Here is a 23,077-nt window from a genome sequence, read left to right as displayed (position 1 = left end):
AGAGAGGAACATTAATTTAGGAATTGTAGCATCTTGTCTAAGCATAATTTTAGAGGCATGCTTTCTGATCCAGCTGGAAATGCCACGATCTTTAATCAACAGTGTTGTCTTTTAAACATTGGTAATCTATAGTCCCAGTTGTTCATTGTGACGTACAAAGAGCTTACTAAGGTTTGGCCTGATGTACATCAAAGATGGTTTTTGATATGTGCTCATATTGCCTCCCGTTTGAGATCAAATGACTGACTTCAGATGGTAGTCCTTAGATTTGTATATTTGATATCTTGACAGAAGGGTTTCAGTCTTGAGAGTTGATTCTTTCTTGTTACAAAAGCTCTTCAGAGTATATTGCAAATCCTATTTATTCATTCATGCGTTTAATGAGATGAAGCGTGATTTGAAATGGCTTTGCTTCCTGCATATTGGGTGGTTTCTGAGTTTTCATTGTGTAGATTGATTTTTTTTTTCTTAATGCTATATTTTTTACAAAATTCTTTAGCACCTTAGACAAATGTGTTGCATAAACTGAGACTATAAACTGTTCAGTGTGCCAACATTAACTTCTGAAATAAGAGTGAAAATTAAGAGACTGCTAGACTGGAGAACCATTATCTTTTTAACCATTCACTCTTATCTGTTTTCCAGAGAGCAGATTTGACCTCTGATAAAGATTTATACCTTGACAACAGCTCTGTTGAAGAAGCATCAGGCGTCTATCCAATTGATGATGATGATTATTCTTCTGGGTCAGGTTCAGGTGAGACAACATGTCACAATTTGATTTTAAAAAGTGTAAGAAGTAATTTAAAAATGTGAGGAAAATCTCTGCAGTTTTCCCTTATGAGTTGGAGGTGATTCTTCTGGTGAGAATCTGGAATACTTGGCTCTGCATTTACAGACGGCTGAGCACCTCTGCAGACTGGCTTTTAGATACTAGCTTTCTGCTCTTTTCTCTTACTCCTTAGTTGCATCATTTCACTCTTTCCCTCCTGCTCCCAGTTATTTTCTTTCTGACGCCCTTCCTTGTTTCTGTGCAGCTCTCCCTAGAGTTTAGAAATAAGGATTATAGAAGGCTTACTTCTCTCGTGGCATAATTCTAATTTAGCAGTCTTTATGAAAACATTGCAACAGCAATCTCTTCTCTTTTATACATTCAAGTTCAGATAAATATTGTCAGTGTYGATTTCTCTGCTGTTGTTATACTTTTAAATAAAGATAAAGAAATTCATAAACATAACGTACTGAGTTCTCAAATTTAAACATTCATTAGAGGCTTGTAGCTAGCTCATAATTTTTCAAAAAGCTGTCAGTGAAACCTCACCAATCGTTTCTCTGACAGCCTCTTTGTGGAATGTCGTCTAGAATAGCTGCGAGACTACAATCATTAGAAGTTAAATATGAGATTTTATTGTAGTTTTGAAAGAGAAATTTCCTTACTGTTGTTAGTATTTCCTGAGTGGTGTGGAAATCCCATTTATCTTCCAAGTGTGCTGTTTATTTGTTATTGCACTTTTTGTAMTCTGTCTTTTGATGTTTATAGCTACTTGTGAATTTTTAAGTATAAGCCCTTCTTGCAGAGCCTTGGCTTTGTTACTCTTGAAAGCCATGACTGAGCTTTCTTGTATGGATTTTAGCTTTTCCTTTTTGCAAAGATTCAAAAGTATCTTAAAATAATCTATTTCCTAATCTAAGAAAAGTATCTTAAATTTGATTCTGTGGATATCTGATTCTGCTGGACAGAATCCAAGAACCCCATTGGGCACTGGCACCTGAGGGACACCTTGCATTTTAGAGTTCTCTGCAGGGTGAATTTRACATGTCAGTGTTATCAGTGGCTTGACTGGACCCCTTTGCTGTGGACTTCTCTGAGGGATGTTTCACATGAAGAAAAGACTAAATTAACAGTTCAGTAATTTGATCCAGTTCTCAGCACTGTCCAAGGAAAATTCTGATCTCTGTGAAAACTGCCCTTTTAGTCAGTGTCTTGTTCTGTCATGTCTTCAAAAGTTGGTGAAAGGAGACAGGCTGACAATAAAGAGAGGTACAGAAAGAGATCTGTTTTCTTTTTTTTTTCTCCCTCTTCAGAAATTGCCTTTCTCTAATACTCTCTGTAATACTCTCTAGTAATTGCTCAGAATGCAGCCATTCTTTTAAGTGGAAAGGATTATACAAGAACTGGCATCCGTCTTTCTTAGCCCATCTCAGTGGTAGAAGTGGAACCACAAGGATAAAGAAATACCTTTAGACCAATAGTAACATCATGGCTTCCTCCTCTCTCTTTCCATAYGCTCAGCCATGAGCCCTGGATGGAAGTTTGAGTATCTAACATGCACTAAGGAAATTGTGTGCTCTGGCACCCTCATGTTACCTCTGGCAACCTCTCTTCCTTTTCTGCAATAATTCTTATTGTAGACTGAGGTTCCTTGTATGCCCCTCTAAAGAGAGGCTCCCGTGACAGTACCAAAATCTAATCTTTTTGAACAATGGAAGGAGTCCAACATCAAATAATCTTCTGACCAATCTGTGAACTCAGTTTTATTCTCCTGAGAACAGATTTCTAGAGGTAAGAAAATTGCCACCCCCTTCCTCCATACTCATCCTCACAAAATTTATCTGTCAGGATGAGATGAGATACATTTACTGCTCTCTCCATTTTATGAGCCAGAAGATGTCCTTCACATGTAGCAGTGATATTTTTTTCTCTCATACTATGTTGAATGTCTCTGTCTCTACTTGATGCTCAGGAATGGAGTGTTTCTGGCTGGAAGAGACTTCTCACTAAAGAGTGGTTTTCTTGCTATTTAATTCTATTCCAAGCAAACAGATCCAAGATGACAACATGCAGACTCCCTTCCTTGGTATGAAAGTTGTTAGCTGCACCAGGCCTATGGAGATAAACACGAATTGTCAGGACCACCATTAATGCCCTTGCAGATTTGCAAGTAGCATTAACATGGACAAATGTCACTGAAAACATGACAAATTTCAAGCTAAAAATTGGCGAAGGGCTTTTTCCAAGATCAAAAAAGGTAGTGGTGTTCTGCTCCCTCCCCGTTCTTTTCTTTCATAGTCTTTATCCTTCATATACATTCATCTACCGATACAAGTGTTCAGTCAGAATTTTTTGGTGAACAATTTTCAAAGAAGCCATTCCTGCTTCCTGATTGTTCTGTATCAACAGCAGAAAGGCTGCAGTGAATTTATTAGTCCATTTTTTTTCCTTCTAATGACCTTTATCTCTGCAGAGACTCCAGGCTCCATGTCATCACTACTTTTAGTGWAGAAGTTTGTATATAGCACAACAGAAGAGTTAGCATAAGTTTTCCTATCTATAGGCAACTTGAAATACCTTTATAACTAACTATTTTATTTTTTTCCCCTGGCATAAAAGATCTTAATGGACCCCTGGTCTTGCAGGTACCTGGGAAGTAACCACTAAGCAGCATGACTGCTCTTACGTTCAGCAAAGGCACCATCTCCACTTGATTTGTGTACAAGATCCTTGGAAATGTATCCAGTTCTTGGATCTTAAATTATTCCTGGTAGACAAGTCTATGCAATAAATATCAGAATCCASTGAAGATTTTCCTTCCTCTTTTTCTATTCCCAAAACCAACTATTTCTCAGTCAGCTGGAGCCTAAGCTCAGAAGCATCTTGGTTAGAAAATTGGTTTAGACTGATGTCTTGATTGGAAGCAGAGAAATCTGAGGAAAATGATGACAAGGGGAGAACTCCAAGAAATGCAAAAGCAAATCCCCTGGCCTAACCAGAAACCAAAGTCATGTCCTGTAGCAGAAAGGGTGTTTTGATGCTCAGAGGCAGCACAGTGCAGGATTTGGGGGGSAGGAGGAGGAATGCCTGGGCCCTGCCGGGGAGCCACTGGTTGCTGATGGTGGCTGGCTCTGGGGCCAGGCTCCGGCGCTCTCCACGGTGCTGAATGTTGCTCCTGGTGCAGCTGCTGTCATGGACCTCKGTGCTCCAGGCATGGTGGGAGTGCGCACTGCCAGTCTTGGCATGGGGGACACCAGCTCTCTTCATTAGCTTTCCATGCAGGCAGCCCAGCAAGTATTAATTTCTCTGCTTCCCAAAGCCTCAGTCATGTGTGCCTTTCAGACTGGCTTGGAGCAGAGGGCTTCCTCTGTCCACTTGCTGTGCCAGCCCCAACCATGCTTCATGGTATGACTGCCTAGTTCTCCAACTCCTTTAACATCAAAACCTACCTTAATCCTGTTTTTATTGTGTTGGAAATAATCCTATACTTAAGTATAGTTAGGGCACATCCTTTTATTTATTTCTTCAAGGATTTTTTTTCCTTAGGTGAGAATGTCAAGAGAGACAACTTGCTTGCACAGTCCTCGTTCCTTTCAGCCCTTGTTCTCTGATAGGGCATTAGTATTATGTTCACAATATTATCCCTGGTTGTCTAACACTATGCTGACTTAAGAGTTGGGTTGGCAGCTTTTGGTGGGAATGAGGGTAAGAGAGCTGAAAATATCTAGCACGTTCTGGTACATGTCACTGAGGATTAGAGATGGAAGGTATGAAAGAGATGCTGAATAAGTGCCCACCTTATGACAGGCTTTCTTGCGGTGGCACTTCTCCTAGAGTGAGATATGCAATAGCAAACAAACATGAGGCCAAACACAAAACATAGGGCAAAATGATTGGATTTGTTTGGCAGAAAGAGTTATTCACTAGCTGCCTTGCAAGTAAGAGTGCTAACTACCACCATAGTTGATAGTGTAAACTTAAATTGTCTTTGTAGTTAGTGTAGTTAGTGTACAGTTATTTAAACTGGCACACAGTCTTGACTTGTTGACAAGTTTCCTCAGGCAGCAAGACTGTGAAGAAGAATTTGTGTTCCTGTTATTCAGGGGATAGCTGATGCTAAGACACATCATTGAGGGATGCACTAGGTATTTCCAATGGTGCAGCACAATCTATAGTAATTTTGACTTCCGTGAAGGTAACATATAGGCATCCTGAAGAAACTGCAGCAGATAAAAAACCAAATATATGATGGTTAAGCACTCTCAACTCTTTATCTCTAAGATGGATACGAACCCAATTCCTGAAGGGTTCTTGTGGTATTCTCCCTAAGAGGGAAGTATCTATTTCTAGAGAGAACGGAGACAGTTAGCACCCAGCAACATCAGCCAAGCTGGCCAGTTTCAGAAGCCTTCTAAAAAAATGTAACATTTTCAAAAGGATAAAGTGAACTCTTGACTATTACCTAGTATTCTTCCTAACAACCTAGTTAGAAACTATGTCCATACTACACGGTAGAACTTCTATCTTTCCTCTTACACTTTGGACACAAGGTTTTTTGGTTTTGATTTCATCTTGCAGAGAATGTGATACTATGTAAAATCCTATTGCTATGTTATAGAGAGAGCTAGAGAACTTCCTCTGATCCATCAGTCCTATTTATGGACAATTCTGAGAAGATGCCTGCCCTTTTAGGAAGGGAAATGTCTTCCTGCTATTAGATCTATTTCACACTAAGCAGAAACCTGTCTAGATGAAATTATTTAGAAGCAGTAGCTGTAGTGATTTGTCTGAGCAGATATCTTAGGCACATCTAAATGATAGGTGCCTCAGTGTTCTTCAGGTTATCAGACCTACTCTGAAGCAGTATGGAAGAGGAGTTGGGTATGTTTGCTGAAAATCCAGTGACCAGTCCAAGGGTTACATTAGTCACCCAGATATTGAGACTTGAGATTTGTATCCTCTTTAGCCAGGGGTTCAGACCTATAACTCTCACTGTCTGGAAGAATGTTCCAAGCAACAGGCTGGGATGAGGCCATATCTGTTTCTTCTGTACAGACTATATTACTCAGGAGTGCAAGATTCATGGGAAGAGGCAGAGGAATAAGCATGGGGAGACTGAGTGTAGACAGCTAATAGGATGCTGAGAGTCCCAAATTCTGGTCTCAGCTCTGGTCCTAGCTTTAGTGCTGTTCACAAATATTCAATGAATCTGTGATGCAAAATGTAGAAAAAGTTCCTGCAGCAGAGACCAGAGTCCAGATTTGTTTGTGCAGCAGTATTTTGTGAAAGATGGAAGATTTATAGTATTTTATATTATGTAGAGAAGGAAATAGATATGTCTTATTTTGGATCCCTATTTTTAGGAGAGTACCCACATCCTCACCTTACATTGCTGTGAAGGTCCCATTGTATCTTGCCTATTTCAGCATAAAACATAGAAAAATATGGGGTTTTTTTCTCAAGTAATTTTCCTTTTTTTGAGTACAAAAAGTGGTTTATATGGCAGACACAACTATTGCCTGAAGTGGAGGTGGCATTTAAGGATTTGAGGATCAGTTGTGGTTAAATAGGTTTTATCATTCTGTAGAAAGAAAAAAATAAAGTACTCTCAAAGAGTATTTTATCAGGTTTCTGTTCTAATTTTCAGTTTTAATTTCCTTGACTCTGAACGTCTGATCTAACTTGGAGGAACTTTGGAAGCTAAAGTAAGTTGAGCCATCCACTGGGCCCATGTTTCTCAAMGAAAAATATTGAGGCATGGCCAGGAAAATTTTCCTGCTGGATGCCTTTCCCCATCTATGTTTTGAAGCAGGATGTTGTTTTTCAATCTTTGAGTAGTATTTCAACAAGATATCTGAATTCATGTTGTGTGAGGTCTTTATTATGTAAGGTTCCATGTAATTTTAGTATTTAAGACTTTTCCAGTATTATTCAGGATTAGTAGCTTTAATATACTACCTTCTTAATTCTTCCAAATGAGCTTTTCTATAGTACAAAAGTCATCTTAATTATTGTCTTAACACTTTATTTCAAAGCCAGATGTATATAATTCTTAATCATAAGTTCCAGATTTTGCTATTACATTTAGGTTTTCAGCCTGTTTTATTTTTATGAAAAAATAAGTTAAAAGTCATTTTGGAATGACTGAGTCACATTATTCTGTTGTAAGAAGCTATATTTTTATTTGATAGGAATTACATGCATATTTGCTAGACATGGTTATTGGGTAACCACTGTCTGTAATGAGCAGAACAGATACTGAGATTCCTGAGGAATGGTTCAATAGATCTATTCTTTTCCTCTTTCAGCCCTTGCAATAATTTAATCTATTGTCTGCCTCACGTTCCCTCTAATATCAGTAAAGGATATTTATTAGTCATATCCATTATCTTATTCTAAAGGAGCCGTCATAGGAGGGCTTTGACTGTGGAGGAAATTAAATTTAAGGTCATCTTTAGGGAATTTTCTGTCCCTTTACCCTTTATTTCAAAAGAAAAAGGCTTTTGAATTATATGCAGTTTAAAAAAGAGATTAATTCCTAGTGACCGAAGCATAAAGTAATAGCAGTCTTTCTATAGATGTAGCTGATAGCAACTACTTGTCTTTTTATGTATAGAGGCAAAATAGGTTTGCTATAAACAGGTAGAAGAGATTTTTCTGTTATTGTTGTTGAAGCAGTGTGTTGCAGGGAAAAACTGCTCAGTTCACAKCATTTAAAACAAATCAGGACTGCAGCAGTTTACTGATTTTATTAATGATACGTAATTAACAGGCAATCATTGAACTACATTGTTCAGTATCAGTCTTAGCCATACAACAGAAAAGCACAATACTAGCCACTTAAAAATGGTAATATAGAACTACACATTTCTAAACTCCTGTAACTAATCTCAGCAAGTTCAACACGAGTGAGCTCATGGGCTAACATGCACGCACGCATCCCTCTTGTAGGCCTTGGGGGTCGCAGGCACCCCTCGTCTGAGCGTGTGGGACCTCCTACTGCACACGCTCCGGGGAGGATGTGGGTGCACCGCTCTGTGCCGTCTCACACCTCCCTGGACACTGGCGAGCGAGCCCCCAGGGTGTCCCTGCGCACAGGAGCACAGGTCTCCTCCGTGGGCCCATGCTCTCTATGGGCGAGCTGCATGTGGTGGCCCGTGGCACCCCACAGAGGCTGCACTGCTGGGCCAAGGCAAAACCCTGATGCTGCGGGGCCCCTCCTGACTGGGTTATGCCAGCCCTGACTGCTGCTGTTTCCATTCCAGAATCTCTCTCCTTGTTACAGATTTTCGTATTTCTTTTATACTTCTTTTAGTTTGATTCATTTTTCATTTCAGAAGCATCTTTGTAATTTCCTGGCTGCTGCTTAAACCAGCTGATGGTCATCTTCCTCTTCAATATAATCAGTTAGAAAAAATCCTCCTGACAGTTTAGGGCATACAATTTGCACTCTTACTTTCATCTTACTAGGTGTGATTATCTAGGCCATTTGCCAAAGAAGGGCTGTGCGAGCACTCCTACAACAATGTTATAATAAAAAGATAAAATAGCTCCAGAAGAATTTTGCACTTCAATGACATGTCAACCTTTTTGTCTTCAGGTGCTGAAGAAGATGAGGACAATGCAGTGATAAAAACATCCAGAACGCTTCCAAAGATACCAACAACTAGTGATGTGTCGAGAACTGAGATGACCACAATGAAAATGCAGACTAAGATGCCAGCACAAACAAAGGTGCGGGGATAGAGCAGTACATTTAAAATGGTTCTGCTGTGCCCTGTTGTTGATCTGGCGTTAAATGATTTATATCTATGAAAAAAAAAAAAAACTTAATGCTATAACAGCCGGTTAAATGAATGCAGAGTTGCTCAGACACTTTCATTCCCAGTAGAAAGACTGGGTAGTGAAGTCTGGATTTCACATGCACAAAAGGAGTTACGTAAACAGCAAAACACAATTTCTCATGATTGAATGTGAGCTGAAGCTCCAGCCTGTCTTGCATTCATTCTTGCTATTCTTCAGTTTAGATTAACGACTTCTGCTGTCTTTGCCTCAACATGCAGTGATGTACTTTTTTTTTTAATACAACTCTCAAAGAGGTAATCTAGAATTCTATGTGAAACTTTCCCTCTCAAAGGAAAACTTTATTTAACTGTATTTTGAATACTTCCCAGGTTCCATGTAATATTTCAGAATTTTCTTCTACCACCAATTTTCTAAGTTACCCTCATGGGTGTTCTGAGCATAATGTATCTGAGGTGTTAATTTCAGTATTGTTATTTCATTTAAAGACCATTATACGTATAAACACTAGCAGCATTTAACGGCTATTTGCTAAAAATACGTTGGGGAGTTTTAAGCATTTTAGTGCTCTTTCCCCAAATAAAGATTTTTTTTTGGGGGGGGGGTTGTTTTTTGTTTTTTACATTAAACTGTACTTTTTGTTAACCTCTGCATTATCTCTGCCAATCCTCATATCTCTGCCAATTGTCCCCTCCAGCTGGGTTTATGGTAAAACTACAGAATTTTTTTATCGAGTCTGTTACCTCTCACTTGAACAGGAAGGAGATGCAACAGAATTGTAGCATTTCAGGGTGGGAATCATCGCACTTAAATTTATGTACTTACATTGTAGATGGCCTAATCCTCTTTACAATGACATGTCCTGTCTTTTTATTGATTGCAAAGTAGACAGTTAAAATACTGTAGATTAGATCATTCTCTAATGTTGTTAATACTCAAAGTTAGGGAAGATAGTTGTTCCCAAAGGGATGCCTTCCTAAGAGCTTGTCCGCCGAGGTGATGGTTCTTCAAAATGCGCATGGAGCTTTACAGTCAGGCACTCTGCTTACCCAGAGTGTTGACTTGGGACTTAATCCAGTATAATTTTATATATGCACGAAGAAGGTGGAGAGAAGAACATAAAAGATAAAACTCAAAGGTGAAAATTTTCATTCTAACATCATAATGATGATTAGATCGATTTACAATGTTTAGTACAGCTTTCTGCTGTCAGAAACATCCCGTTTGCTGTGTTCAGCAGTATGAAGTGTGTGTGTAGAGCCATAGCTTTCTGACTGTCCGTGGCTAGTGGTGACTGTGCAGAATTTGCAGTGCTTTCAGTCTGTAAAATATGCTTGTTTTCCTTTTTATACCACAGTCACCTGAAGAAATTGATAAAGAAGAAAGGCCTGAGACAGATGCTAAGAAAAATAATGATGAGCCAGGAGATGACACTGACGTGTTCACTGAGAAACATTCAGAAAACCTTTTTCAGAGAACAGAAGTTCTGGCAGGTAAGGCATACTTTGCCAAGGTCCCTTTCACCAGAAATGACATAGAAGATAGAGTGGTGATCCATTTGAAGTAATGCAAATACCAACATTTAGGTTTTGCTAGTAGGTTCTTACAGCATCGGGCATTTCTGTGGAGTAGTCAGTGGTTTATTTGAGGAGAATGAGATGGGCATCTTTTGGAATTTTTTAATAGCTAAGTCAGTAGTAATTGTTTTGACACCCAGAAGTTGAATACTGCCTATGGAGTATCTGGAGCTTCCACAGCTCAGAAAGGGAGTTGCAATTTGGGTTGATACCTGTGGTACAGAAATATGTTTCCCAGTCCCAAGAGCACAGAGGGGCGCTGCCTGGAGGAGCCGACTGCAGGGAGGGAGGGAGGAAGGAAAGGAAGGGATGGAKGGAGAAAGAGAAGGGGATGAAGAGAGGCAGGGGGATTACTCTCATCAGGATATGGAGTACACAGGCTGGCCACCAGTTTCACAGAGAACACTTAAGTTTGAGCGAGGGTAGCACTGGTGCTTTTTTTTTTTTTTTTTTCTTCCCTAAGAACTGTCTTTATAGGCATACTTTTCCCTTTTGTCCTGGGAAGGGGTGTTGGGAGCTGAGAAAGGGAATAGAAGCCACACAGTTTTGGACCTGATCTTACTCTGAGCATGGAAATGTTGAGATAAAAATAGCTACATCAGTGGAAGCATGCAGGTTTGCTTTTGAAGTTTAGTTGGAGTTGTTACTTTCTACATACTAGCAAGTACATGATAAATATATTGCTTCTATTTCTAGTGTTACATGAATTATTTTCTTCTATTACTCATCATTAGGAAATTCATTTTAGTCTAGAGTCACAGAGTAAAAACTGATGGAGAAATGGGATTATCTATTTTTTAGCTAGGGTAGCACAATAGTCCTCTTAAAGCTGAGAAGGTTACATCTTAACTGTTGAAAAAGCAGTTTGAAAGGAAGTTAGGTTTTATTATTAATGAAGACTACTTCATGTTCTGGCAGTATTGGTAGTTCTGTTAATTGAGGGGTTTGAATTGTTCTTACTATTTTCTTAGAATTGTGGATTGTTGGACTGCTAACTCTTAGGTGGAATGTCCTTTTAAATGTTTTCCTTCAGAAAAACAAACAGATGTTCTGAGAATATATTTCAGCGTACTAATGATCAAGACAGTTGCTCAATGGGTCTCATTTTCTGTAATTTGGAAATAACGGTAAATTGATTGTGTGAGTTGAAAAAGAAACATGGTGCTGAACCTGTTTTTCTGGCATATTGTGAATCTCTTTGTTTCTTTCGTTACAGCTGTTATTGCTGGTGGAGTTATCGGTTTTCTTTTTGCAATCTTCCTTATCCTGCTGCTGGTATATCGCATGAGAAAGAAGGATGAAGGCAGCTACGATCTTGGTGAACGTAAACCATCTAGTGCTGCCTATCAAAAGGCACCTACTAAGGAGTTTTATGCATAAAATTCCTATTTAGTGTCTCTATTTATGAGATCACTGAACTTTTTTAAATAAAGCTTTTGCATAGAATAATGAAGATTTTTTGTTTTTTCATTCAAGAGCCATTATGGCACCTTTATGATAAAAATCCCATTGTATTTAAAACTTTTCATGTATTCCTTTAAAAATGTAAAATTAAGACTTAACATTTGCAGTGTTCTGTGAATAACAGTGGCAAAGCATTATTTTATAAAACCATTGATGTTCACTGAATCATTTTTAAAACTTTATGCATAAATATAATGAAAATGATTGTTTTATCCTATGGTTCAATGAAAGTTGTTTAATTTTTGTCAGCATGTCTCAGATTGACCTTACAAGTTAGTTTTTATTTCATTAATTTATCTGTTTCCAAAAAAAATGCCTTTTGTAGTTGTCATGGTGCAATTTGTCTTCAGATAATTCAGATAACAGTAACTTTTAGTGTAATTTTTCAGCTCTGTAAACTTTAACCTCCACTTTGTATAAATTTAAGTGTCAGAATATCAATTTTACACTTTGCATTGTTCCTCAGTGTACCTGTAGCTTCAGTGAGATTTGTAACAGCAAATTAATGTGTAAAATTGGATTATTACTACAAACTGTATAGTCGTGTTCTTACTAAACAAATCTTCTGTAAGGAAGATTTGAAGTAAGCTACTGACAAACCTAAGCAAACCCAAAGACTCTAACAGTATTTTGAGAAGTTGCTGCAGATTTCTATGGCCACTGTATTTGTTAATTATTTGCAATTTGAAGGTACAAGTAGGGGTTTAAATTTTTGTTCTTTAAAAATGCATTTAAGTTGTAAACGTCTTTTAAAGCCTTTGAAGTGCCTATGATTATATGTAACTTGTCGCAGACTGGTGTTAATGAGTATAAAACAGTAAAAGAAAACGTTGGTATTTTATAAGCACAGACAATTCTAATGGTAACTTTTGTAGTCTTACATGGATAGACATAATTGTAATTTGGGAACATAAACACTACTGAATAAATCATGTGGCCTAATACTGAGAATTCCATTGTGATATACTTTTGTACGTTTTTCTTTTTATGACTACTTGGTTATGTTTTAATGTCACAAATTACATCTGTTAGAAATCAAGACCAATAGAAAGAAAAAAGCTGTTGATAAGGCTGATTCTTGGACCAGATTTATTGCTGAAATGGCAGGGAAAACCTGGGATGTTTAAATGTCACATCTGGTGTATGAATTATGAGTCATTCAACCTTTGCATTATATTTAATGGCAGAATTGACACAGACCTGTTCTTCCTGCAAGCTGTTTTCAGTACTGTAAAATTGAAAGGAGTACCCAGTTTCATTTTCTATGTATATCAGTTCTTGATTTTGTTGTTTGGGTTTGTTTTCCCCTACCTTTTGGAGAATTTTGTTTTATTCTGCTCGGACTCCAGCAGAAGAATTGGGAGAAGTGGAATATCTTCATAAGAGAAGAAAGAAATATTCCAAGTAGAAGAGAAAAGGCTCTGTTGCTTAGACCACATATAGGTATTGGAAAGAGGGACACATGGAGAAGACGATAGTCTGCCTCCCTATATGATGCTTCGTAAGACAAATGGCTTCGTCTTCTGATCTCTTAACTCACTTTTCTGATTTTGAAATTTCTTAAAAAGCTGTTCAGAATGTCAAATTGAACTGATTCTCAGAAATAGCAATGTATTGTAAATAAGATCTGGTAGCTTTTCAGATAAGAGGTGCATAACTTGTATTTGTTGCTGTCCCAAATTCAGTGGTCATTTAGGAAAAATGAAAGCTATCCTGCGCTAAAATATTTAATATATTGCTTTTTAAATTACTTACTTTTACTGGCAGTTTTCCAAAGCCATACAAGTTCAACAAGTAAAAACAGGGTAAGAATTTAACAGGTATATCTTATTGTGCAATATTTAGTGAAATTCAATTAATAAAATAACTGCTTGAAATAACTGTGCCAAGAAAAGAAAATTTCTGGCAAATGCTGTGCCACTGCTGTAAAATAAAGCATTTGTTAAAGTGCCAAAATAAAGTCTACCATGCCTAAACTAATACTTTATTTGTATAGTCTGACATCCAGTTTTTTGAAGCCCACTTTGCTTAAGGTAGATGTCAATTTTCTTTAAGGGTATAATGAATATCACTGTAACTATAGTTATAAATATGAAACAYCAGATAATTTATCTCCTCCTCTTTTCACAAGCAAATTGATATTAACATCTTTTTTCTTTATGAATTTTACRCTCTGTCTCTATACCTAATGTAAAGGCCATTTTACCTTCCATGGACATCTGTTCTAATTATCCTGGCCATCAAATATTATGCTTTTYTGGTTCTTCCTGCATCTGCTTACTATCAGCAATGGTAAAGTGTTTCAGCTCTATTTCACCTCTCTTGTTGTTTTTTTTTATTATTATTTTTATTTTTTTTCTTTTTTCCCTGCACATCCATTACCTTCTCTGTTATATGCAGCAGCGATGTAACACTTTGGCTATGTACACATACTTCACAAAGCATCTCAGTCTTCCCCTTCCTCCCACCCTCCCAAACAGAGGGGTAGATGCAGTAGGCATGTTAATAGCATTTATCCTTTTTTCTCTTTTCCATTCTGTTTTCAATGCCAAACTATACTATCAGAGTAAAATTCTAACAGAGCTATCATCTTGATTATAAGCAATTGGTTCAGTTTTCATATATTAGAAAAATAGGCTGATGCAGATATCTGTCTTGTAGCAATGCTCTTCAAAAGAAAGCAGCAGCTGAATGCCCTTCCCYTGCAATTGAGACGTCCTAGCATTACTTGGGCTTCAGTTTTGCTYGCCTTTGTTGTCGCCTTCCTGGATGTGTTTCTAGCAATACTCTAGCTACTAATAGATGTTGCTGGGCAGCTGTGAGTCCCAGTGCCAGGCTGTGGGTGCTCCCCCTCAWGCCTGTAGCGGCATCTGCATCTTTGGGATGGCTTTTCCTAAAGACCATTTTGGCTGTACTCTACTGGAGCTGCTGGAGCAATTGCAAAACTCCTCAGCAACCCGATACTGCGTTTCCTTGTGAACGATATGCTATAGTAGTAATGTAAATGCCATTTGCTTTGATTTACTCTGGGTTATAAATGGCTACTTCCTTTTAGATTCTTTGCAAATGAAGACGAATGGAAGTTACCTAAAGCTTACGTTAAAAGAACTCTCTCATCTTTTGTTTTATTCATGGAAAAATAATTTCAGAGGTTGACATCCTGGTTCCTCTGCTTTTTGGCTTTAAAAGTAGTTATGTTTATGGACTGCGTAACTTAGTTTTTCTGTCTTTGAGCATTACATTTAATTGAAATTGAATAAATTAAAACCAAAATCCTGTAAATTGTCCTTTTGTTAGTAACTGATTTCCTAATAAGAGAACAGTATATTCATAACTCTGGATATTTTGTTCCTTTTTCCCCTAGACCTGTGTATTGAAATGATTAAGGAGTTCAGTCTTAAATGCCAAATACTATTTTTAAGCAACATATGGAACAGAGAAAACCTTTGTGTAAGGAAAGAAAGAATCCATATAGATATAAAATCCAAACTATTGCTGTGAAGGGGATGACAATAGTATACTTAGTATTATATCCTCTGTTCAAGTAAACAAACAGGGAAAGGAAAAATAAAATGAGAGGAAAAACTTTGCTAAGACAGAAAACTTATTTTTATAGAGAAATAATAMAGCAAGATAACTTTTTGAACTTGCAATCAGTTATATTTGTTACTTAGTGTTTGTTTAATCAAACTGTCATAATTTCCTGTAAGGAATTTGCAATATTGATGTTCATTTTTAATGAGCATTATGAACAATGAATTTTAATGAATTTTTAWTATTAATTTCATTACATTTGACCTCTTGCACAGCTGATGAACCTCCATGTGAAAACTTAGTGCTGTGAATTGTTAGAGCATTCCCTTTCTATGACTTTCTTCTAGTTCAGGAAGCCTGAATTTGATATGCAGTTTTTCCATGAAAAGAGACTGCAAGTATCCCTCTTCCTGGCACATGTTATGGTCCTGGAATTGTTTGTGACTGTAACAGAACTGGTTTGCTAAGGAATTGGCAYGGGAGCCCAGGCCTGCTGACACATGCATCTTATTTCTTTCTGACTCCTCTGATGACCAGGCGTTGGGTTCAGCTGTGTGGGTGGGAAGTGGAGGAGGCTGTAACTCAACCCTGCTGGTGGAAAAGATTCTCTGTAGAGATTTCTTTCCCTGAGAAATAAAGTTAGTTGTGTATTTTTGCTTTAAAAATAAGCAAATGATAGAACTTAAGCTATGTATAGCTAGAAATGGAAATGTGGTCTGCTGCCCTCACCCCTGTGAACCAATCTGACATGTGCATCAGATGTGGAGACTAGCCTCTCATGTGGGTGGAGATAGTGCAGATCTCTCCCTGTGTTTGCAGTGCTTCATCTTAGTTGCTAGCTGAGGAGGGGGAAATGAATGACCACCTAGAACCAGAGAAATGCATTTGGGATGAGTAAAAGGAAAGGCAAAAAGAAAAACTGTCCTGACAGTACAGAATTTCCCCTGGAAGTCACAAGCAATTTTACTGTCTTGAGTTGTTGTCATCACACTGGATTTGCTCTTTACAGAGAGAATCCATATGCAGGGGAGTGGGTAGATGTTGGTAACATATCCTAGAGACTCTCAGTTKCACAGAGCTACCCAGCAAGTTAGAGAGCTGTGCTACCTACTGCTGATRCTGCTAGTCTCAGCTTCTGCTGGTTGCTTGTTCTCCCAGATTTGCTGAGGAACTGCTATAGCAAAATGTGTAGAGCATCTGCAGGGTTGACCCTGTGCTCCTGTTGCTATCCCTGGGAGGTACTGAAAAGGCAGCAGGAGGCAAAGACCAGGGAGTTCATTGCACTTGGAAAACTCTTGGCTTGGTAGAAAAGAACAGATGGGTTTTGTGACTAGGGGTTTGCAGCTGGGACATGCTGTTGGGTACTGAAGCAACTCACCATTTCTTTTCTTCATGCTTTAAAGTCATCAAACTTGCACCAGTCCCAACTACTTTGAAATTAAATATGTTTATGGCACAGCCTGCAGAGTTTTTCTGTTTTTAAATTAATATTGTGGCTTAAAAATTGTGTTGTAATTGGGCTGGGGTTGAAGACTACAACCTCTTATGTCTGAAGGTCAAGTCAAGAGAATTCCTTCATTCTGATAGTTCTGCCCCAGCCTTGACTGACAGGGAGTATGAATGTCTGTGGGAAACCAAGCTCAGTGAATGGACAAGTTCTGCATCCTAGTTACCCACCCACCCTGTATGTCCAGACATAGTCTTAGAATCTCAGCAAAGCTTGGTGTCCACCTTTTTGTGCTTGTGTAGTGGAACTAGAGCTCTCTCTAAATACTGCAACTCCCTAGAGAATACCAAAGAGCAATGGGAACAGACTTTCTTTTTGATGTTTTTGTGTCATAACCTATAATACTAACACTCATCTCCCTCCTACTTGCCTTTCTAAATATAACAGCACAGGAGAAGTCAACAACCATCACACTAAACAGTACTGAAAGAATGTAAAACAGTCGAAAGTTCAGTCTTCATCATTCATCCCTATAATTTTCATTACCACAGAACTAACAGAAGATCCTCTTGCAAGGAAAAGAAAAAAATGAAGTGTGYACTTCCTTCTGGACCAGCTTACAGTGCTAGCTGAGCTCATGCTAACTAGGAAAAAAGTTGTCTTGTGAACGAACAGCTTCTGGGACTGATTCTTAGATTGCTGATGGCACATTTTAACTTCTGTTCAGACTGGAAAGCTTGAATGAAGGACTCTTCTTTGGTCTGGTGCCTTGCTTCTAGGTTAGGGGCTGTATGACCTTCGTACCTTTGGTGGAAGACTTTTAAACCAGTTCTAGTAGATCTTCATTATCTGCAACTTGTGGGAAAAGCTCCCTCAAGGGTCACAGTAAATTTAAATTACTGATTTTACTTACAATTCAAGCAGCAGCAGGAAACTCTGATTTCAGTTGCCAGCTTTTACCATGTTTTGCATATGCTTAGTTATTTTCCAAAAGAATGTTAGTTTTCACTGGTTAGTGAACAAGAATACTTGTTAACCTGCAGGAGCATATGCTATCTAAATATTTATGCWGTTACATAGATTAATATATATTAAGTTATATTGTAGTTTTTCTATTCTGTGAAAAATGGTAAATATTTATTTCAATCTGTTTTTTGATGGAAATTGGAATCTCATTAAGAACAAAAAATTAGCTCTTCTTATTWGGAAAAATATATTAGACACATCAGAGTGAAGTTCATCAAAAATGTGTTATACATTTATTGAAAATAACTTACTTATTAGGCAAAATTTTTTGTAGTTACTGAATTGAATGAACTGAGTAATTCCAATTGCAGTATCTGCTAGAACTTTAAAATCAGTAGGTTTCAGTCTTTTTTTTTCTCATAGGTTGGAAGAACACAAGGTTTCCTGCTTTTTCAGCTCACAAATTGTTTTATCAAAAAAGAGCCTGAAAATGAAAAAAAAAAAAAAAAAAAAAAAAGAGAGAGAGAATTTTATACCTACAGACAAGTCATCAAAGGATCTGAAGCTTTTTTTATCATCTCAAGAACTGGTCACAGGTGCTCAGCTATCTGACTTTTCCTGGTTCATGGTTTGATTTTTGTAACAGCTCTGGAAGAAAGAAATCATCAACTTTTCTCTGCCAGTCTGTGCTTTTTGTAACAGACATTCAATCACTAAAGGCTAAGCAGAATTTTACTTCAGCCTTTCCTGCTGAGACTTTTAATGTTGATTCTTAAGCTGCAAATACTGTTTTTCCTTGATTCTTTCAGTTCCCTCTCAGATCCTCTCTTCCTTTTCTCCTGCCGTCAGTGCCATGCTTCCCTAGTGCAGTTGGTGTTCTCTTTCCTATTCCTAGATACGTGTTCATAAAGATCTGAGAGCCACTAAGAAAAACTGTATCTACTCTTAAATGAGCAACATGTGAYTTTACACATAGTGTATCATATCATTTTTCAGTATGTGTATCAAATCTTTCAAACAGTGATCTGAAAGACTGCAAATCTGAGTAAGAATCATATCATCTTCTAATTATACCATAGAGGATCAGAAGAGATGTACAACTTTTTCCACTGTCTGCAGCAGATAGACTCCAAAACTGAATTTACTTTTGACAGTGAGTCACATATTGGCTGTCTTGCAGAATCACAGTTTTGCATGTGCTATAATGCTATACTATTTCTACTTGACTTGGACATCCAGCCAAAATTCTGAATCTTGTAGATAAACCTAGTCAGAAGGAGATACTGATAAATCTGGGTCTAAATTTTGCACCGTTACAGAGTAGGGAGTTATCTCTTTGCATTCAAAATCCATCATGCACAAACCTCCCTCATTTCTAAACCTGTTCAGACAGCAACAAACCATCTTGGCAATCAGTTTCTGTCTGTGGCTCCCCTTCCCAGGACAACAGCTGACCAAAGTGTCCTTACCTAGAGATATCAAACTCCTGCTCTGCCATCCCTCCGTGAAGATTGTCTGCAGTATTTTTCACATACTTCAATCCAGCCCCTAGCCCTGTTGAGGGTGTAGTTATGTTTTCATGCATAGGTATAACTCTGGGTATCCTTTGAACTCACCATTGCAGCTGATGAGTTATGAATAAAGGGCTGCTTTGGTACATAGAGGGGTAGAGGATTCCATTTACTCTAGTCCATATATCCAGAAAGAAAACATACACTKTATTTGGATTTTTAGAAGTATCTATGGATTTAAATTTGTTTGGGACAAATGTGTGAATAATTTGAAGTTTGATTTTATCATCACAAAATACTATGATATTATAATATCCCAATAAAGGATATACACCTGTTGTGGAGAGAGTTGCTGATATTTAATGTACATGGAGATGGAAAGTGTATATAGTTGAATTAGTTCAGCATAAGGACAGTTACTTAGAGCAGTATTATTTAATGGGATTTTAATGCATTTAATTTGCAAATATATGATAAGTGGTTCTAGGCATCCATATGCCTTTGCTTTGTAAACACAGGGGTAAAGGAAGACTCCTTCATGCATATTGCTGGACCAACTGCTACTTGGAGCCTGCCCACAGAATAGACAGTGGACTCCTTGGATCTCTGGTGTGTTACATCAAGTGCCTGTGCGCTGTCCTCCAGCAGTGACACCACAAGTCACACAGTTTATAAGGAGATTCAAGAGGGAACAATATTTCCACCAGTGCTTAAAAAAATGCTTCTGTGGTATTTTAAAGATGTTGCTKCTCAGCATAATCTTGTCATAATGTGCAGGAGAACTGGCACTATGAGGCCATGTCTGTACTAGCAAGTTTAGCTGACAGAACTTTTGTCAGGTTGTGAGTAGCTGGCATCACAGCATCCGTGGAGTACGTGTGTTCATTGCTGTTTTTGCCAGTGCAGCCTGCCTCCACTGCAAGGCTGAGTAAGGACCCAGGGCTTGCAACTGCCAGCATTACTATGTTTCTGGAGCGTGTGTATGGTAGCATTCTGCTGGTAGCTTTATGTTGGCTTGTGTTGATCAGAGAGGAGATTTTATTTAAGTAAGAGAGGTCGAATTTTGTTGGCTTGCATCAGCTTAGTATGAGAATATATACAGACTTGAAGCAACCTGGGGCAACTTCTGACAGTAAACCTACAGAGCACTGGAYGCGCCTCAGCTAAGATGGCTTCCAAGCAAGCACACCCTACCAATGCAGGGTTTTCAAAGATTATGCTCTCTACCTATGCTCTTGAAACACGAAAATAAGAGTCTCTGATATAACAGCAGAAAATGTAGCAGGAATTGTGTGAAAGGCTAGATGCCATCATGTTCTTCTTTCATAATCTCCTTCCCTTTTAACCCATCATATGCCCTAACTTGCTGCCAGGCTATATAAACAGAAAGACTTAGAAGCCAGGGTCAAGCTTGAACATCTTTTCCCAAGAAGAGCTGAAAAACAGCACTTCATGAAAACTTAAGAATATTTATTTCCTTCTTCTTTAACTGAAAAGGGAAGAGGAAATAAAAGCTGATATTTTTTTCATTAATTAGCAGTCCATAATTATCTGACTACAGTGGAAAGCACCAAARAGAAACTTTAAATAAAGAAAACATCTTCCAGTGGTACTGAAATACAGTGTGGGCCCTTAGGAAACAGAGTTAAAAAAATGGTAAATACTTCAGTAAAATAAACAAATGTAATAAAATTTAGAGCAGATTTATAAACAAGCATAGCTGCTATATTGGTAATTCCTTCAGGCTGATACAGTTGTGCTCCTGCTTCAAACACCTTTTGTGTTTGGACCTGTGCTGGCAGCTTTTCAAAGGAATCTCCTACTTTCTTCCCTCTCCACTTTACATAGTAATTAGTATGTGAATACACTTGTGATTTCTTCATATTATTTTAATATAATAGCATTTTAGAGACTTCAGTGAAGTTGAGGACACCACTGGAGCAGTTCTTGCTCCAGAAAATATGCAGCCTGAACAGACTAGAATAACAAAGCACAGTGAAATAATGTAATTCCCTCTGCATGTATGGAGAAGCATTGTACCAAGCAACTGTCACACTGGAAGAGACTCAAGATCCATTTATAATAGAAGGTGAAATAATTCAGCAGTAGGTAAGTGTCATTTGTCCTCACATGAGATTTCATTCCCCTTTCTAGGCATTAGATACTGCCTTATTCCCTGAAGCATGAAGTTATAATCTGATAATTCTGTTYATTTTTGGCATTCATATATAACCAATCCCCTTCTTGAATGTTATTTACTCTGATGCTATTGTAATTATACCATCCCTATAAAGATACGGATGGCATAGGTGGAACTTCAAGCACCTGATTAGTCTTAATGAGCTCAAAACTATGCAAGGTGGATGACATGGGTGCTTTCAGGATGGGGCCTAGGAGTTTGCTCAGTATAGTTTATAAGGTCTGGKAAACACAGGTCTCCTCAGCTCCAGCCTCTCCCTGATTTACAATTACACTCCCTAGGAGGGAAGAAAAGTAATCTGAAAATCCTCAAGCTGCAAACTAGAGGAAAACAAAGATTATATATTTAGGGAATCATGCAAAATATGAGCAAATAACATAAAAGATGGGTATGATGGAAATAACATAAAAGATGGGTGTGATGGAAATACCTTTCTTGGGGCTAGTGGATATTGATGCGTTTCAAACCCACAGACTTGTGCATATTGCTGGCTAAAGAGAATTGTTCTTACATCTTTTTACTGGCTCTTAACTACTGCTTCTCAGGCAAAGACAACAAAGAGATGAGCAGAGGGTTCTCCTTTTCCCTCTGAGCTGGGATTATGGACAATGCCAGGATTTCTCCATCCTTCTCACTATTTGATGACAGTGAAAAAAAGATAGCCCATCATTACTCATCTTTCTAACTCYTTGGCTGTGGAAAGATCAATAAAACAAGCTTATTCAGATAAAAATAATGGGGAAGAGGTTTCAGGAAGTMCTTTAATAGGAGAAAATGGAATAACGGATCACTCCCCAAATCAACCTAAAACCTAAATTCAAATCCTAAAAGTGCACTTTTACATCCTCCTCCTCATCCAGACCTCTTTCTATTTCTCGTTGAAAGCAAAAAGGAAAATCTAACATTGGTGGTTAAGGTGTTGATGCTGCAACAGCTACCCTTTGAGGATGGAATATTTTCTGGTACGATTTACAGCAAAGTGTTTATAATTACTAATCACTGTGTATAATCTCCTTTCAGAGATACAGTCCTAGAGTGTGACACAAAGCTTATAGGACAGGAAAAGAAARGAATATACAGAATCCACAGGAAATAGACAGGAGGGTCTATGATAACAATTTAGTTGCGTTTCATTTAAACAGTTACCATCCTCRGTGGATCAGGGCTCTCAAGAACTGTGGCAGCTTGAGCCATTTAATACTAAATGTATTAGTTCATCCTACTGGCATGCTCTGTGATGTGTATAGAGCAGGACACAGCCCCAGCTGCAAAAATTCATTATCTAGATTGTGCATTGAGAAATACAAGTGAAAAAAAAATACAAGCGAGTCATCTAAAATAAACACACGGAGGAGCCAGGCTGGCAGGGACAGACATCTYACAAAAACGTCTCTCACACCCCTCAAGACACACTCTCTGCCGAAGCTCATGAGCTCTTTACAGCCTTTCACTTGGGAGCGAGTTCATGAGTATTAGACTACCGTTGTGCATCAGAGGGAAATTCTTCACTGTCTTCCTGCTACAGCAGCCTTCTGGAAAGGCACCAGGGGCTTTGATCCTAACCGCTTACCTGCGAGCGCCTGGGCAGCCCCACTGGCCCAGACGGCGCTAATCAAGCGCCTCAAGGCAAGTGTTTGCAGATTAAGACCCACGTTTGTATTTTAAGATCTTATCTACAGACGTAATCGCGCTCGTTCACCCAAGCGCTTTTTGTAAACACGCCGCTGTGGAAACGAGCGCAGGCCGCACAGGCGCCGGCCGCGCCGCAGCCGCCCGCGGCCCGAGGCGAGACCGCGCCCGCGG

General features: G+C 38.4%; 1 protein-coding gene across 1 annotated transcript in view; it reads left to right on the top strand.

Annotated features, from left to right (window-relative positions):
- Positions 1-13,596, top strand: part of SDC2 (syndecan 2) — a 64,462-nt gene extending 50,866 nt beyond the window's left edge. Inside the window, exons 2-5 of the mRNA XM_085303179.1 lie at positions 646-757; positions 8,373-8,506; positions 9,933-10,068; positions 11,369-13,596. Of these exons, the coding sequence (XP_085159305.1) occupies positions 646-757; positions 8,373-8,506; positions 9,933-10,068; positions 11,369-11,532 (546 nt within the window). The 3' untranslated portion in view covers positions 11,533-13,596. The remainder of the gene's footprint in view (positions 1-645; positions 758-8,372; positions 8,507-9,932; positions 10,069-11,368) is intronic.
- Positions 13,597-23,077: the final 9,481 nt, after the last annotated feature.

This window comes from Rhea americana, unplaced genomic scaffold, assembly GCF_003343005.1.
Source record: "Rhea americana isolate MKP2758 unplaced genomic scaffold, rheAme1 scaffold_0, whole genome shotgun sequence".
In the NCBI taxonomy this organism is placed as follows: Eukaryota; Metazoa; Chordata; class Aves; order Rheiformes; family Rheidae; genus Rhea; species Rhea americana.
The sequence above is the reverse complement of the archived record's forward strand: the minus strand, read 5'-3'. Positions and strand labels throughout refer to the sequence as shown.